Source organism: Leptodactylus fuscus, chromosome 8, assembly GCF_031893055.1.
Source record: "Leptodactylus fuscus isolate aLepFus1 chromosome 8, aLepFus1.hap2, whole genome shotgun sequence".
NCBI classification, from domain to species: domain Eukaryota; kingdom Metazoa; phylum Chordata; class Amphibia; order Anura; family Leptodactylidae; genus Leptodactylus; species Leptodactylus fuscus.
This window is the reverse complement of record NC_134272.1, coordinates 12,178,538-12,194,176: the sequence shown is the minus strand read 5'-3', so window position 1 is coordinate 12,194,176 and position 15,639 is coordinate 12,178,538. Positions and strand designations below refer to the sequence as shown.

Below are 15,639 nucleotides of genomic sequence, written 5' to 3'. Positions count from 1 at the left end.
CCCAGTAATGCCGACCATGCAGCCAGCACCATTTTCTAGCTTGTCTTCGTCCCTACCTATTCCTCTATCCGTACTCTCTTACCTGCCCTTGGGGTCCATATGGTTCCTTTCCGGCCAAATATCCCAGCCCTGTATGTTTCTGTGCACAAAAAGATAGATGAATTAAAGGGGTTGTAAAACAACAGCACCACCCCAGTCCACAGGTTGTGTATAGTATTGCAGCCCCATTCACTAGGGGAAATGAGATGCAATACCAGACACTGCCACTGAACAAATGTGGCGCTATGCTTTTTTTTGCCTGTACAACCCCTCCGCATGAGAAAAGCAACCATATATAGTATATTTATAATAAGGTCCCTCATAATATTATGTGCTCTACATTGTAAAAATGTGACAACCTGAACAATGTAGTTTATGGGGTTAAAAGGTTTTCCAGTAATTAAACCCTTAGGATAGGTCATCAATATCTGATCTGCAGGGAGACTGACACGTGGAACGCCCACCAATCAGCTGCTTGAAGACACCAGTCAAGTGATCGCTGCAGCCTCTACTTACCAAACACAGCGCCATACATTGTATAGTGGCTGTGCTTGGTATTGCGACTCAGCCCCATTCTCTTTTATGGGATTAAGATGCAAACAGGCCACGTGACGAAGAAACAAGACAACACATTTTCTTTCTTCTATTATTATTGTATTATCTATGCTGCTGTAACAATGAATTTCCCCATGGGGGGGCTATTAAAGGATTATCTTATCTTATCCTATCTTATCTTATAATACTGGTGTCATCTTGTATGGTTCCACTACGCCCATTCAGTCAGTCCCTAGACCAGGGGTAGGGAACCTTTGGCTCTCCAGCTGCTGTGAAACTACAACTCCCAGCATGCTCCATTCACTTCCATGGGAGTTCCCAGAACAGCAGAGCCAGTATGCATGCTGGGAGTTGTAGTTTTGCAACAGCTGGAGAGCCGTACGTTCCCTACCCCTGCCCTAAACTGTATTACCTATTGTGAAGACCAGTTATAGGATTCCATTGTCTCCTGCAGTCTTGGTTCCAGTCTTCTCGCAATGCAAAAGTGCATGGACTACCTGGAGGAGAAGTGGAGGACACCATTAGAGGATGGCCATGACATCCCTGCGTGCAATGAAAGCAACATACGCACCTTGTATATCTTCGCAGACGGCGTCTTGCAGAATGGACATATTACCTGTTACCAAGGGCCCATTCACAAAACATGGAAGCAATGCAGCCCATACACTAGGAGGCGTATTCTCTTACAACTGACAGCTATCACCCTGACATTCCCACACATGTGCACACTCGGCTTGGTCAAGCAGTGCATGTGTAATGAAGTTAAGAAATCCTCCTTTGACAGCGTCTTATCTCCCCAAAAGGATCAAGCAGCCGAAATCCAATGGCCTAATTCTTATCTCCCCTGACATCTGCCATAGGATCGGACTAGTGAGACCTCAATATATGTCAGCCAAATCTTGTGTATGGGTCACTTTAGGCTGCTGGCAGGTCCTATGAACACGGTCTCCAAATGTTGGTCCTTTCAGCTGTTGCGAAACTATAACTCCCAGCGTGCCCTAGTTTTATAACAGGTCACCCAGGTTGGCGACCATTACCACAGTGGTCACCTACGGGACCCGACAGACCCCTTGACATATGATGTGACCCATCAGCCGTCTGAAACCCCACAAGCCGCACACTGCGATGGTGACTCCGGCAGAGATGTGAACATAGCCGAAAACTGAAGCTAGTTATTAGCGGATCTATTGGGACAGACAGTGAATTGTTGGTTTGCATGAATCATTGTGACTGCGGGAAGAGGCTGATACCCCGCAGCGATGATCCTGCGTGGGTGGATATAATATAGAGGAAAGTTATCCAAAAACACGAGATGTCTGCACCCCGATCCGACAGATTCTGGCAAATCTGGACCCGTCACTATGTGTATGGGCACGTATGACGCTCCTGACCCGGATTCTCTTAGGTTAGATTCTATTGATTTTATCAAGATCATAATGAATTTACAGTCGTCTTTACCACCATCTCCTCGCCAGTACTTAAAGGGGATGTGTTGACATATTTTTTTCTTATACATATATAACCAGATAGTGAAATCTATCACTTTTTTTCTAATATGTTTTTATTTTCTGATTGTATATATTTTTTTATTTTTATACTATTTTCTGTCCATGATTAAGGGGGCGGCCATCTTGCCTGAGCTGCTATGTTATCAGCCTTTGGTGATCTGCTTGACAGCAGTCTCATGACTATAGGTAGCGATAGACTGTAGCCGACTCATTGCAGAGGGGTAATAGATAAACTGTAGTGATGTAATGATGGGTCTATGGTGTTATCTATAGAGGTGTTAATCTCTATTGTAATCCTGTCTGTGATGTAAATGAGGGGACTGCTGCAAAGAAAACTTGGACTTTATATTGCTGGATCTGTGGCAATGGAAATTATCATAACATCGCTCTGCCATCTAGTGGCCACATCAAGTATTTCACTAAAAGTCTCAGTTAAAGGGGCATTTCAGGGACAGGCGTGTATGGACTATGAGCACCTATGTATATATCCTATATGGATCTGGAGGGTTTCAGCACAGGGCACATGTTTTTTGGACATTATCTTATTAACACACAATAAAGCCAGATTCTTCCCAGCCTGTAATGGCTGATAACAGGGAACAATAGTTTGCAGTGAGCTACACAGCCAGGGGAGATTAGATAAACTGCAGAGTTAGTGTGTATATTAAATAGGCATTATACAGTCCCAGCTATGTGCAATGAAGGTCTCATGTCATATCTGCACAGAGAGAATTTATAGATTTATTACCCCAGATCTGTGCAGTTTACATGGACTATGTCACTCATTACAGGGTCCAAGTAACACAACGTTAGGGCTCACATCACACTTTGCATGTTTTACCATATCCTATAAAAATAATGATTGGCAGAATAAGTGTACTGCGCAATTTCCCACTTTTACCGATGGCAAGCAGAGATATTGAGAATAGTGAAAAAAAAAATCAAACACACAAATTGGATTAGAAAGTTACAGAGTTTTTCATTATATTTTAAAAGATGGCGATGCCAGGTCTGGATTTGCTTGTTCCAACGCTCAGAGTCTACTGGGCCTGGCCGAATTTTAATATGAAGGCTAGTGATGGATCACCCCATACATGTCTCACTGTGAAGCCTACCAGGATACGTATACCAATGTCTACCGGTGTAGTGAGGAATACTGGGGAAGCCTGGCTTGCTGCAACAATAGATATTTCTGCATTCACAACAATGTGTCGCCTCACGGGCCTTTTGCCACTTTACAAGACTTTAGTATAATCAGGGGTAGCTTTTGCTATACAGCAACCCATGCAATTGCATGGGGCCCCAAGATGAGATGAGCTGCATAGTGGCCCCTTGTTTTCTTTTATATCAGTCATTACCTATTGGATTATATTAATAGGTAATGGCCGACAGTCGATCCCCACCGCTGCAAAGGCCCATCTACAGCGTGCGGCATCCTACGGAGATAAACCAAAAGCGGGCTTGTGCCAGAATGAGAACTGGTGAGTACAGGTAGTCACCTATTTCCCATTAGGTAGCGGCTTATTGTCTCTGGGGGTCGTAAGCTGTATGGGGGTATTATGCTGTATGTGGACCAATACAAGGGGAATTATGTAATGTAGGGGACAATAAAGGGGGTATCATATTGTGTGGGGCCAGTAAAGGGGTATTATACCATGTGTGAGGCCATAAAAGGTATTTTACGGTGCGGAACTACTAAGGTGGCATTGCACTGTGTGGGCGCCACTGAGGGGACTGTAAAAAAAAGGATTATAGACTAACTAATGTTTTATTAGGAGGCCCCCCCATATATACATTTACTTGGACGGCCAGGAACACTAAATCCACTTCTGAGTATTATAAATGGCACATAGTAGTTGGAGGCCCGGTGACACCTTTTGCATTTTGACCTAAGAGTTTTAAGTCTTAAGTCAAGAGTTTTAAGTCAACCGGCAGACACCATGATACCCTCTCCACCATTACCACCATTGACCAATAGCCATGAGCGACCCTTGAGAGCGCTTGACCAAATACTTAGTAGTTCTGTAGCACCCATACTAAGAAACGCTAATGTACAATATCAGCGCATTGAACAATCTCATGCCCAAGGCCTAGCTATACAGAAGTTGATTCCTGTACCTCGTGTCTTGTATTCACCATTACCTTACGTTAGCTTGAGATGGGTGGATTTTGCTCTTCCCATGACTGGCAGAGGTGGGTGGCCATTGCATGATCACTTACCATGGACTGTCAGCGGGCATTCTTGCGGTCAGCATGCTGTGTGTTAACTATTACCTCTATGGATGATGATGGAATCAGTCACATCGGCACAAGCTTTCCGCTCTGTGATCTTCAGCCTTCATGGCCAGCCTCGTTGGAAAAATAAAGAGAACATATGCTGATGGTTATTTAGAAGCTGAAACGCTGCCAAGTCTGCGCTCAGCACTTTCCTGGAACAGGACTAAGTGATTCTGAATGAGGAGCTGCAGAGAGTCATGAGAAATGTGACTTAAGTGGCAGAAACTGGCAATCTCAGCCAAGGAAGCCAGGCAGAAAGAAGCAATAGGTTTATGTATATTACCGCTAATGCAATAATGGGGCACGGAGAACATGCCGGGCTGTGCCGATATTACATCGGGGGGTGTTATATCCTCAGATACCTTCCTTACCTACATACCAGTGTACTCTACCTGTAGGATCAGATGTAAGGATTGTATAGGGGAGTAACAGGGATGCCCTCCCTAAGGACAAACTCTTTTAAGGCAGGGACACGGCTGGTGGACGTTATCTCGCCATTGTCTATGTGGCCATGTCATCACAAGTGGTAGAGGGAAACTAGCATTTTTTGTGATACCCTACAAGTTCCCAAGGCTGAGGAATCCGGACAAAGACATCTAAATTGGTTTCTGTAACCCCAGTGATCTGGGATTAGCCACGACTAGCTACATACCGTGTGTATATATATATATATTATATATATATATATATATATATATATATATATATATATATAAAATATATACATATATATATATATATATATATATATATATATATACTCACCCCCACCTCCCCATATAACGGTCACCAACGAAGAGGAAGATGAGACTCCATGGACTGTTATACCCCAAACCGCACACCCCACCCCCACCACTCACCCACCCGAGTATATATATATATATGTATATATATATTCATATATATAAACACCTTCTATAATATGCCTCAATAGGGGTGTTAATAATGGGAATACTCCTTTAGGCGGGGCCCGAGGTTGCGAAAACATTGCATTTTACAGTACCTGTATAGTGGATGGGATCAGTGGCATAAATAGGAATGGTGGGGCCCCGTGGCAAACTTTTGACATGTCCCCCCCCCCCCGACGACCTCGACCGACCCCCTCCTATGCATTTCTGCGCGTTCTATTATGCTCCATAGTGGCCCCTTAACACAGTATTATCCCCCATAGTGGCCCCTGTACACACTATTATGTCCCATAGTGACCCCTGCACACAGTATTATGCCCCATAGTGGCCCCAGTACACAGTATTATGCCCCATAGTGGCCCCAGTACACAGTATTATCCCCCATAGTGGCCCCTGCACACAGTATTATCCCCAAGAGTGGCCCCTCCATACAGTATTATGTCCCTTAGTGGCCCCTGCAAACAGTATTATCCCCAATAGTGGCCCCTGCACACAGTATTATACCCCATAGTGGCCCCTGCACACAGTATTATCCCCCATAGTGGCCCCTGCACACAGTATTATCCCCAATAGTGGCCCCTGCACACAGTATTATCCCCAATAGTGGCCCCTGCACACAGTATTATACCCCATAGTGGCCCCGGCACACAGTATTATGTCCCACTGTGACTTTTCAGACCCCAGAGTATAATAATCGGAGACCCAGGGGGAGATAAACATAAAAAACTACTGTTACTTACTAGAGATGAACGAACACTGTTCGGATCAGCCAATCCGAACCGCACGCTCCCATAGAAATGAATGGAAGCACCTGGCACGCAGACTTTGCCGGCGGCCGGCCGCTTAACCCCCCGCGTGCTGGCCGCTTCCATTCATTTCTATGGGAGCGTGCTGTTCGGAACGGCTGTTCCGAACAGTGTTCGCTCATCTCTATTACTTACCTGTCCCCCGGCTCCTACGCGGTCTTCTCCGCTGCCTTCTGCGCTGCTGTCCTTGTTCAATGACGTTGGTCGTCACATGACCCGGGACGCAGGCCGGGTTCATGTGACGTCAGAGACGTCAGGAAGGAGACCTGGCAGGATCGTGGAGAGGTAAGTAACATGTTTTTTTATGTTTCTTACCTCTCCCGGTCCGCCAATCATTATATTCGGGGGTCCGAAAAGACCCCCAAGTATAATGATAGCAGCGGTAGCGGCTGTCACCGGGCCCCTAATGTCCCGGGCCCTGTGGCAGCTGCCTCCGCTGCTATGGCGGTAGTTACGCCACTGGATGGGATTCTGACTAAGTCCATCCAGACATTGCAGAGAAAAATTCACAGTGGAAATGCCGCGATTTCAATAACTCACGTTTTTGTAAATGATAACACGTCAATTATACCTACAGAAACCCTGGCATATTCCGTATAGGTATAACAGCGGCAGAATGTCCACAAACTGCAGATTTTTTGTGAAAAACGTTTCAGAAAAAATCTAATGCGTTTCCGCCATTGTCTTTTCCGCGGCATTTTTGGCTGCGGTTCCCTACAAGGGGCCTTGGCTTTAAATGGGTTGTCCGATGAACAATACTCGATCTCTACCCATGGGATGGCGATCAATGTCTCATTACTAGGGTTCTGACCACTGGGACCCCCACTGATCAAGAGAATGGAGGTCCCCATACCCTATAGGAATGAAGTGACAGCCGCACGTCCAAACCCACAACATTAAATGTCTATGGGGCTTTGGCAGGTCTATAGGTGGTGAGGGAAGCAGCAGGGGTCACTTCATTTAAGTAGGGATCACAGGACCCCCATTCTCCTGATCCCCAGCAATACAACACGTATACTATGGATAGGGGGTAAGTATTCATGGGACAAATGTCCACAAATTCTAGATGTCAGATTAAGGCTAGGTTCACACCTGCGCCCTGTTTCCGTCCCCAAACCTGCTTAAAAACGTGTATTTTTCAAGTGGAAACCTGGCGGACCCCACTATAGTCTATGGGGTCCGTGAGTAACCGCTTATTAAGCAGCTTAGCTTTCCGTTTTTCGAGTCCTGACCCAAAAAACGGAAAGCTAGTGTAAACCTAACATAAACGGGTTTTTGAGAGAATCTCATTTATTACATATACAATATGGCCACTCAGTGTCATGCAAGCGTCGTGATTTATGATGCTATCCGTTTGGGTCATATGACCTGTGGTCGGGCCAGGATTTTGGACTGTAAAACAAGTATATAAATCCGTTTGTGTAGCGCTAGGTTATTCAAAGAAAATGGGAATTTTTTTTAGGGCAGGTTGCAATTTTTTTTAATACTGCAGCTGATATCAGACCGCATTGTATTTTGCCCACTGACTGCAATGAGGAAAACGTGTATAATGGCGCACAATGTAGGTATATATCGCACAAATGTGCAAAATCATATGTAATATTGTATTATATTAATCCTAATTGAAACATTATCAATTATTTTATGCTATAGCTACAAATAATTCAATATATTAACATGTTCAGTAAAATAATGCATATATAATTATTAAATATATGAATATATTAACTGATTCTAATTAATTATTGATCAAATAATAATCCCCCCCCCCCATTAATATTCCATTAGATTCTCCCATTTTCCCCTCCATAGTCTCTACCCAGTCTGCAGTCTTTCAGGTTGCCAGGCAACAACCGCTTCAGATACTAGAGAACAAAGTGTAGTTGTTGTGAGCTCACTAGCGGCCGCCATTTTTCCTGTGACATCTCTCAGTATTTCCTACACTCGACCTCGGTAAAATGATTCCGCACATGAAGACAATATTTCCTGTCACCGGTGACGTCCTCACGTCCATGTTTACTGACGTCATCGTTCGGTGCAGGCGACGTATGAAGTAGTGAAGTACAGGTCGGGAGGACTGAATATAAAGGAGGTGAGGGCCAGAGCTGTCAGTGAGATGGCGGGAGGGGAGACCTGTGCAGGATGTGGTGAGGAGGGTTATCGTGCTGGGAGTTGTTGTAGTACTACCCCTGGGCTGTAGGGAGAGCTCTTCTGTAGCCTGGCTCTGGCAGTGGGTTGTTGACAGTTTCTGCCATGGTACCAGACCCTCAGCTGTGACCAGAATAAGCTGAATGGGAACAAGAATTAACCCATTCCCTGAACACAAGACATGTGACAGCCCATGTAATAACTCTAAGTGCTTTTCTGGAGTCTCTCAGGCAGGATTTTAGTTTCCTCTTTAGGCTAAGGGTAATGGTGACTGGCTGGGACTCCTATTCCATGATCAAAAAAACCCCCGTTGCCTTGTGACCCCCCCCCCCCCTGTGTAAGTGAACGGAGTCCTATGCGTTCCCCTTGTGCTCCGAGCACAGCCGCAACATCACCTGCTCGCGCCACTTAGTGTCTCCTGTCTCTCCCCCCCCCCTTCGTCTTCAGCCTTGCGTAGTCATCCGACATTGCGACATCCGGCTCTGCCATTTAGGGTCCATTTATACAGAGTTTTTTGGCGCTGAAAATCCATGTGGAAAAAAACCTCCCTTTGACTTCAATGGGTCCCTTTAACGGGAAAAGGAACCCATTGAAGCCAATAGGAGGCTTTTTTTCCCCCCCAGTGCTGAATCTCCACACCAAATTCCTCACCAATTTCCTCCATGTGAATGGACTCTTAGGGTTCGGGCAAAGCCGACTGCGAATTCTCCGTCGGCCATTTTGCGGTGGTCTGTTACACGATTTCAACCGTGTATAGCGCAGCATTGGATTCCAACACAAGGCTGAAGACGAGGAGACACTAAGGGTAAGTTTGCACGTGGTTTTTTGGACTGGAATCTGAGGCGTAGGCCGCAACAGGTTCCGGTCCAAAATACGGTAGTTGCGACTGGATGCTGGTGCAGTGCACCGCATCCAGTCGCACACTCCGCTCTGGATTAGGCCCAAATGAATGGGACTAGATGGAAAGAGGGAGTATTTCCCGAGGCAAATCCGCCTGAAAGAATGCGCATCGGTGTGTTCCGGCTCCCATTGATTTCAATGGGAGCAGTCTTTTTGGTCAGGATTTTGAGGCAGATATGGCCTCAAAATCCTGACCAAAAAACTCCTTGTGAACTTACTCTAAGGGGTGGCGAGCAGTTGATGTCTCAGGTGTGCTCGGAGCACAGGGGGTACGCTCCTTGAGCACCTTCTACTTGTCGGAAGAAAGGCTTTTTTACAGAAACGGCAGGAGGCATGAGAGGTAGGAGTAGAAGGCGGCTCCAAGGTGCCAATTCTTCAAAACCTCCTTTTCCAATGTGAGAATCCCTTTAAATGGGAGCCAGAGGCAGATTTTTTTTATTTTTTTTTAAATGTACATTATTTTTTCCTATCAGTATGTCTTTGTAGAATGGGAGGAAATCCACGCAAACACGGGGAGAACATACAAACTCCTGATGTTGTTCCTGGCAGGATTCGAGCCCAGGACCCCAGCGCTGCAAGGCTGCAGTGCTAACCACTGAGCCACCGTGGCTCCCCCCCCCCCCCCCCCCTCAGGTCCCCTTTTGATACTGCAGAACTTCTTGCGCCATGTGACTGAGGAGCAGAACAGTGGATCAGCTCCCCTGTACATAGTATGCAGTAAGCTCCCCCTCATGGTGGCTGTTATTGTATATTTCTTCACAGCTGTGCAGAGGATTTGGAGCCCTGAAACATCAGCAGGGTGTTACAATAGATGTTGATTCTATACTAGAATGTCCTAGCTTTAATTCTTGCAATACTGTGCAGCCACTGGCAGGACGCCCCCTAGCTAAACCTCCTGCACCCTGTACAATGTCTCTGGGTTTTCCAGATATTACAGATGCAATTCCATCCTGGGCGTGGGTAGGATGAGCCACATTTACAGCATCATAGGGATGGTCACTGCAAGTGATTTTCCTCCAACCCAAAGTCGTAACAGGATTTGTGGCCATAACTTGGTCCTGAAAATCCAAATGCATTACCCGGTCACGTACAGGCGGCCATACCCTCCCTGCGGCATATTGTTCTGGCGACAGTCTCTGTGACCTTCTGTGATGTAATGTTGACTGCACAAGTTCATATCTTGCTGACATTCATTTTATTGTATTTAGGAAAAATGATGAACTCCTCGCAGGGCACAGTGGGCAGTGACCCCGTCATTCTTGCCACGGCTGGATATGACCACACCGTACGATTTTGGCAAGCCCATAGTGGTATCTGTACAAGGACCGTCCAGCACCAAGACTCTGTATCCTTCAGACTGGGTGAAATGTCAGAGTAAAACATAGAAGGTGATGTAAATGCAGGACCCAACAGTGTTCTACCAACACCCCCTTGTCATCCATAACATGGCAGCAGCTGTAGGACCACGTGATCATATATGTCTCCTCCTCCACTGTGCCTGCGCTTCTTTCTGCAGTACAGTGTGGTACTATGGAGGTGGCTGAGTGACATAAGGATCCTGGAGTTGCATGTTATGTTATGGAAGGGAAGGAGGAGGGAGGGCATCCACAGAAGACAGGGGGCAGCAGAACGGGATGGGTTGTTCATCAGTTGTAATTAAGAAAAACGCAGAGGAGGAAGAAGCGCTGCTGAGTAAGTGTCAGCACCTTAACATATAGAGACATCAGAGAACATCCAACCCCTCTAAGGTCATTTTACTGTATTAGGGTGCATTCACACTACGTTTCCTGAAGCTCATTCTGAACGTAAAACACGTTCAGAATAAGCGGCGTCTAAAGCAGCTCCATTCATTTCTATGGGAGCCGGCATACGAGCGCTCCCCATAGAAATGAATGGGCTGCTTCTTTCACTGCGAGCAGTCCCATTGAAGTGAATGGGAGGTGCCGGCGTGTACGGCTCGGCATGAGCAGAGCTTGCCGTATACGCCGGCACTTCCCATTCACTTCAATGGGACTGCTCGCAGTGAAAGAAGCAGCCCATTCATTTCTATGGGGAGCGCTCGTATGCCGGCTCCCATAGAAATGAATGGAGCTGCTTTATACGCCGCTTATTCTGAACGTGTTTTACGTTCAGAATGAGCTTCAGGAAACGTAGTGTGAATGCACCCTTAGGTTGGGGCCTACATGGCCCTACTAGGCAAATGGGATTCTAGCTAATCCCATCCACACATTGCAGAAATGTGAGTTCCAAAACCAAACACAGCATGTCAATAATAGCCACAGAAGCGCCGGAGGTTTTCCTATAGGTGTAATTGAAGCAGAAAGTCCACAGAGGAAAACTTTCTGTGGGAAGAACTGCAGTGTGTTTCTGCCGTGGGTTTTCCCGCAACACTTTCGCTATGGCTCACTACATGCGGTCTTAGCCTTAAAGTCCTTCCTTTTCTTGGCTCTTGTATTCCTTAGATTTGACCCTCTCAGGGTCGCTGCATTAGAGTTACATAGTAGATGAGGTTGAATAAAGACATGAGTCCATCAAGTCCAACCTATAACCCTACAATCCCCTACAGTGTTGATCCAGGGGAAGGCAAGAAACCTCATGAGGTTTATGCCAATTGCCTCTTTTCAGGGGAAAAAAAATTCCTTCCCGATTCCAATCTGGCAGTCAGTATTATTGTGATCTTTGACTCAAAGTTTTAGCAAGTGAATGCCTTGGAAGTGACCCCAGATCGAAGCATGATCGCAGCGGCAGGTGAGTCGGATCCCTACCAATCAGATATTGATGACTTATCCTGAGGATAGGTCACCATTACCAAAAAGCTGAGCATCCCCTTTAATACTGATATCCCATCCACTGTGACTTCTTCATTGTATTACCTGGTGCAATATCCTCATTGGCTGTGTCTTGTATTGCAGCAGAGGTAAGAGGCCGCATACGGACATGTTAACTATAACATCCATCTTAATTTGGACTTCAGTACGGTGATACTTAAGGCGGATTGCGCTCACACTATTCACACTGAGCTGCAGCCAGACATAAAGAATCGTTTATCTCCCCAAGTTGCCTCTGACGTGTTCTGTTATTTGTAGGATATCAGCATATCCGTATGTATGATCTGAACTCCAACAACCCCAATCCTGTTATAAACTATGATGGCGTCAGCAAGAACATCACCTCTGTCGGGTTCCATGAGGACGGGCGGTGGATGTATACAGGTGGAGAAGACTGTATGGCCAGGATATGGGACCTGAGGTATGACGTCTCGTGGCATGAGAGATTTTTTAGGATTTGAGGATTTTTTTGCTTTTAGATGTGTCATGCGATCTTTGTATTATGTAGCTTTGTTCTCATGTCTACATATTGTATTGTATCAAGAGCAATAATACTATAATGGACAGCCACTGTATGAATACAGCTCATCGCCCTACATCAGCTCTTATTGCCACGGGATACCCCAATTGAATGTGCATTTACCTGCAGCAGCCACTAGAGGAAAACGTAGCAATACGTACCAGACATCCTTAAAGGACAGTCCTACATTCTGGGGCTTTCCCGAGCGGGGGACCACTCCTTTACTTTGTAAGTCATAAGGATGGAGTCTTTGTCAGATTCCTTTTCCGTTTACTCCGTCTTTGTTTCTTTGCAGGTCACGCAACCTTCAATGTCAGCGAATCTTCCAAGTAAACGCACCCATCAATTGTGTTGTTCTCCATCCTAACCAGGTATTTGCAATGCGGTGAGAATTGGGGAACGTAACAAGGTATAATAAAGGGCAATTCTAATATTTAGACTCTGGTCACATCTCTTTCTTTTTGGCCACGTTTGAGGTACACATTGGGAATAGTCACTGACAGACGTCTCCAGTGCAGGCCTCTGCGTGGCTGTACAGTGGTATATTTTAACCATTGATGGTCATGCACCTATCACAGATTATGTCTGGGACCTCGGAAACTGGTCAGTACAGGCACAGAGGTCTCAGCAGTCTCTTGTAACAAACCACGCACCAGTGTCAGTGATCAGGACATCTCTGTGAGTGAACAAGGATGTCTCCATTCACTGGCAGCAAGTGGAGATATGAAGACTTGGTGAAAAGAAAACACAATGTGTATTAGAAAATCGCTGAACCGTTTCCAAAACTCCCCGACACGCCAGCTTTTATACCATACCCAGTTACAAGTGTCAGGTGCGGCTTCTGTGGTGAGCGGAGTATAAGCTGTTCTCTTATCCTCTGGAGGATAAAGCCTTTCCTATATATTCAGTTGCCATTGCAGCCACTCGATACCGATCAGAGTCTCCCTTTCTGTCGACACGTGCACATAATGCTTCTGCAGCGCTGTGAAAGTTGTTCTTCAGTAAGGTATATTGTGCCCCGGGATAGGTCAGGTGTGTCAGCAGCTGGGTCTTACATGGTAGATAAGCCCGCAGACACAATGCCACCTTGTTATTTGGGAGATTTCCCCTCATACAAAGCTCTTTTGTGTCTGAACAGAACAAAAATGTAATACTTTCTCCTAGCCCCCAGCCAGTGGGGAACTTATCTTACGGATGTAGGACACTCTGTGACCAGGGTATTTAAAGGCAAAGTGTTGGAATTATAAGGTGGCCTTTTTTTTTTTTTTTTTTTCCTTTTTCCCAAAAATCCAGAAATCTAAAGCAAATCACATATACAGGAACATCGATGGGGTGACAGGTTTATTAAAATGAAGTATATTTTAGTTTAGATTTTATTACTCTATATATTATGTTAGTTTTGTTATATTCTTTCTTTCTCTCCTTAGGCCGAGCTCATTGTTGGTGACCAGAGCGGGGCCATTCATATATGGGACCTCAAAACGGACCAGAATGAGCAGCTTATTCCTGAAGCCGACGCGTCTGTCAATGCGGTTCACATAGACCCAGATGCCAGTTACATGGCGGCCGTCAACAGCTCGGTAAGTGATGGCTATAAATGCGCTTAGTCTTTTTGCTGTAGACTTAGGTAGGAAAGAGAGTTTTGCATTGTAGTGAATAGTTTTTAAGCTGCACTATAGTTACAGCGCACTGGGGCTAATGTCACCATGTTATGGTGAGTTCACACGGAGGAAAGTGGAGCGCAATCTGGCACGTATACACATGTGAGCAGATTGCGCTTGCAAAAAGATCCCATTCATTTCAATGGGAGTTAGGATCATATACGCCGCGTTATTTTGCGGCCGTAAAATGTATACGATCCTAACTCCCATTGAAATGAATGGGAGCTTTTACGGCGCGCAAACTCTGACACGCCGTATACGTGCCAGTTCACGCTGCACATTACATCGTGTGAATGCAGCCTTAGAGGATGGGCATAGCTGCATTACTGACACCACCTTTGTGTTTGTCTTATAATCCCCTTCTTCTCTTACTTGTATAATATGACATTTCGAGATTCTTTATTGTCCCATGATCTTTATATAACTTATTTTAGGGCAACTGCTTTGTCTGGAACCTGACCGGAGGCCTCGGTGAAGATCTCACACAGCTCATTCCTAAAACTAAAATCCCTTCACACAAGCGCTGCGCTCTTCGCTGTAAATTCAGCCCGGACTCCACGTAAGTGTCCTGACACGGCCAGTATGAAAGTTTACAAGCTTCATACATAGTCCGTTACGTCACAGCCTTCACCTTGGACATCTCCGTTTTCCTTTCCAGGCTTCTGGCCACGTGTTCGGCTGACCAGACCTGCAAGATATGGAGGACCTCAAACTTCTCTCTGATGACAGAGCTGAGTATCAAGAGCAATAACCCGGGAGAGACGTCACGCGGCTGGATGTGGGACTGCGCCTTTTCCGGGGATTCACAGTACATTGTGACCGGTATGGATCTTTCCCATTTCTTAAAGGGGGTTTACAGGGAAACTAGAAAATTCACATCAATGCATATGGGAACCTAGCCTTAATAGGAGAGATGGCTATGTGTATGGGCAAATCTACATATGTACCAGGAGGGTAAAGTCATGGGACATGTATGGCTACCTGTATATCACACAATTGACTTCCTCTCTCTCCTCCAGCTTCATCGGATAACCTGGCCCGGCTTTGGTGTGTGGAGACTGGAGAAATCAAGAGAGAATACAGCGGTCACCAAAAAGCAGTGGTCTGTCTGGCTTTCAATGACAGCGTCCTGGGGTAGCTTGAGCTGGACGCAGTAAGCTCTACTGTTGTACACTATAAGACTTTACTTTGCCAGACAATGGACAAAAATAAGTATCCCCGGACTGTGTGATTCAATAGGGGAGGATACAACTCTTCATGAACGCATTGCCACATGTAAATATACGGAGGGTTAATGTGGCGAGTCACTGGGGTTTGGGGCTGTATTAATGCCGCCACGAGTTGAGGTTCTATTTCCAATAATAAAGCAGTAAGTGAATGAAGTCAGTATTGAAAAGCATGTATTTTTAATATGTAATCGAACATACAGATTATACAACCAGGAATCTGCCATCATTGTGTATATTCATCCCCATTTCCAGGCTAGAAC

General features: G+C 45.6%; 1 protein-coding gene across 1 annotated transcript; it reads left to right on the top strand.

Moving 5' to 3' along the window:
* The first annotated feature begins 8,113 nt into the window (after positions 1-8,113).
* On the top strand, positions 8,114-15,517 carry MLST8 (MTOR associated protein MLST8). The gene is made up of 9 exons (XM_075285575.1): positions 8,114-8,185; positions 10,350-10,486; positions 11,838-11,889; positions 12,228-12,390; positions 12,785-12,860; positions 13,917-14,069; positions 14,585-14,709; positions 14,809-14,972; positions 15,170-15,517. The coding sequence occupies exons 2-9, from the start codon at positions 10,355-10,357 to the stop codon at positions 15,286-15,288; spliced, it is 984 nt and encodes a 327-aa protein (XP_075141676.1). The 5' UTR covers positions 8,114-8,185; positions 10,350-10,354; the 3' UTR covers positions 15,289-15,517.
* The last annotated feature ends 122 nt before the right edge of the window (positions 15,518-15,639 follow it).

Excerpts from the sequence above, each read along its gene's own strand:
- MLST8 (XM_075285575.1), top strand. The coding sequence starts at position 10,355 with ATGATGAACTCCTCGCAGGGCACAGTGGGCAGTGACCCCGTCATTCTT. Across the intron at positions 14,070-14,584 it reads TGGCGGCCGTCAACAGCTCG|GGCAACTGCTTTGTCTGGAA; the intron begins GTAAGTGATGGC and ends AACTTATTTTAG. Across the intron at positions 14,710-14,808 it reads AAATTCAGCCCGGACTCCAC|GCTTCTGGCCACGTGTTCGG; the intron begins GTAAGTGTCCTG and ends TTTCCTTTCCAG.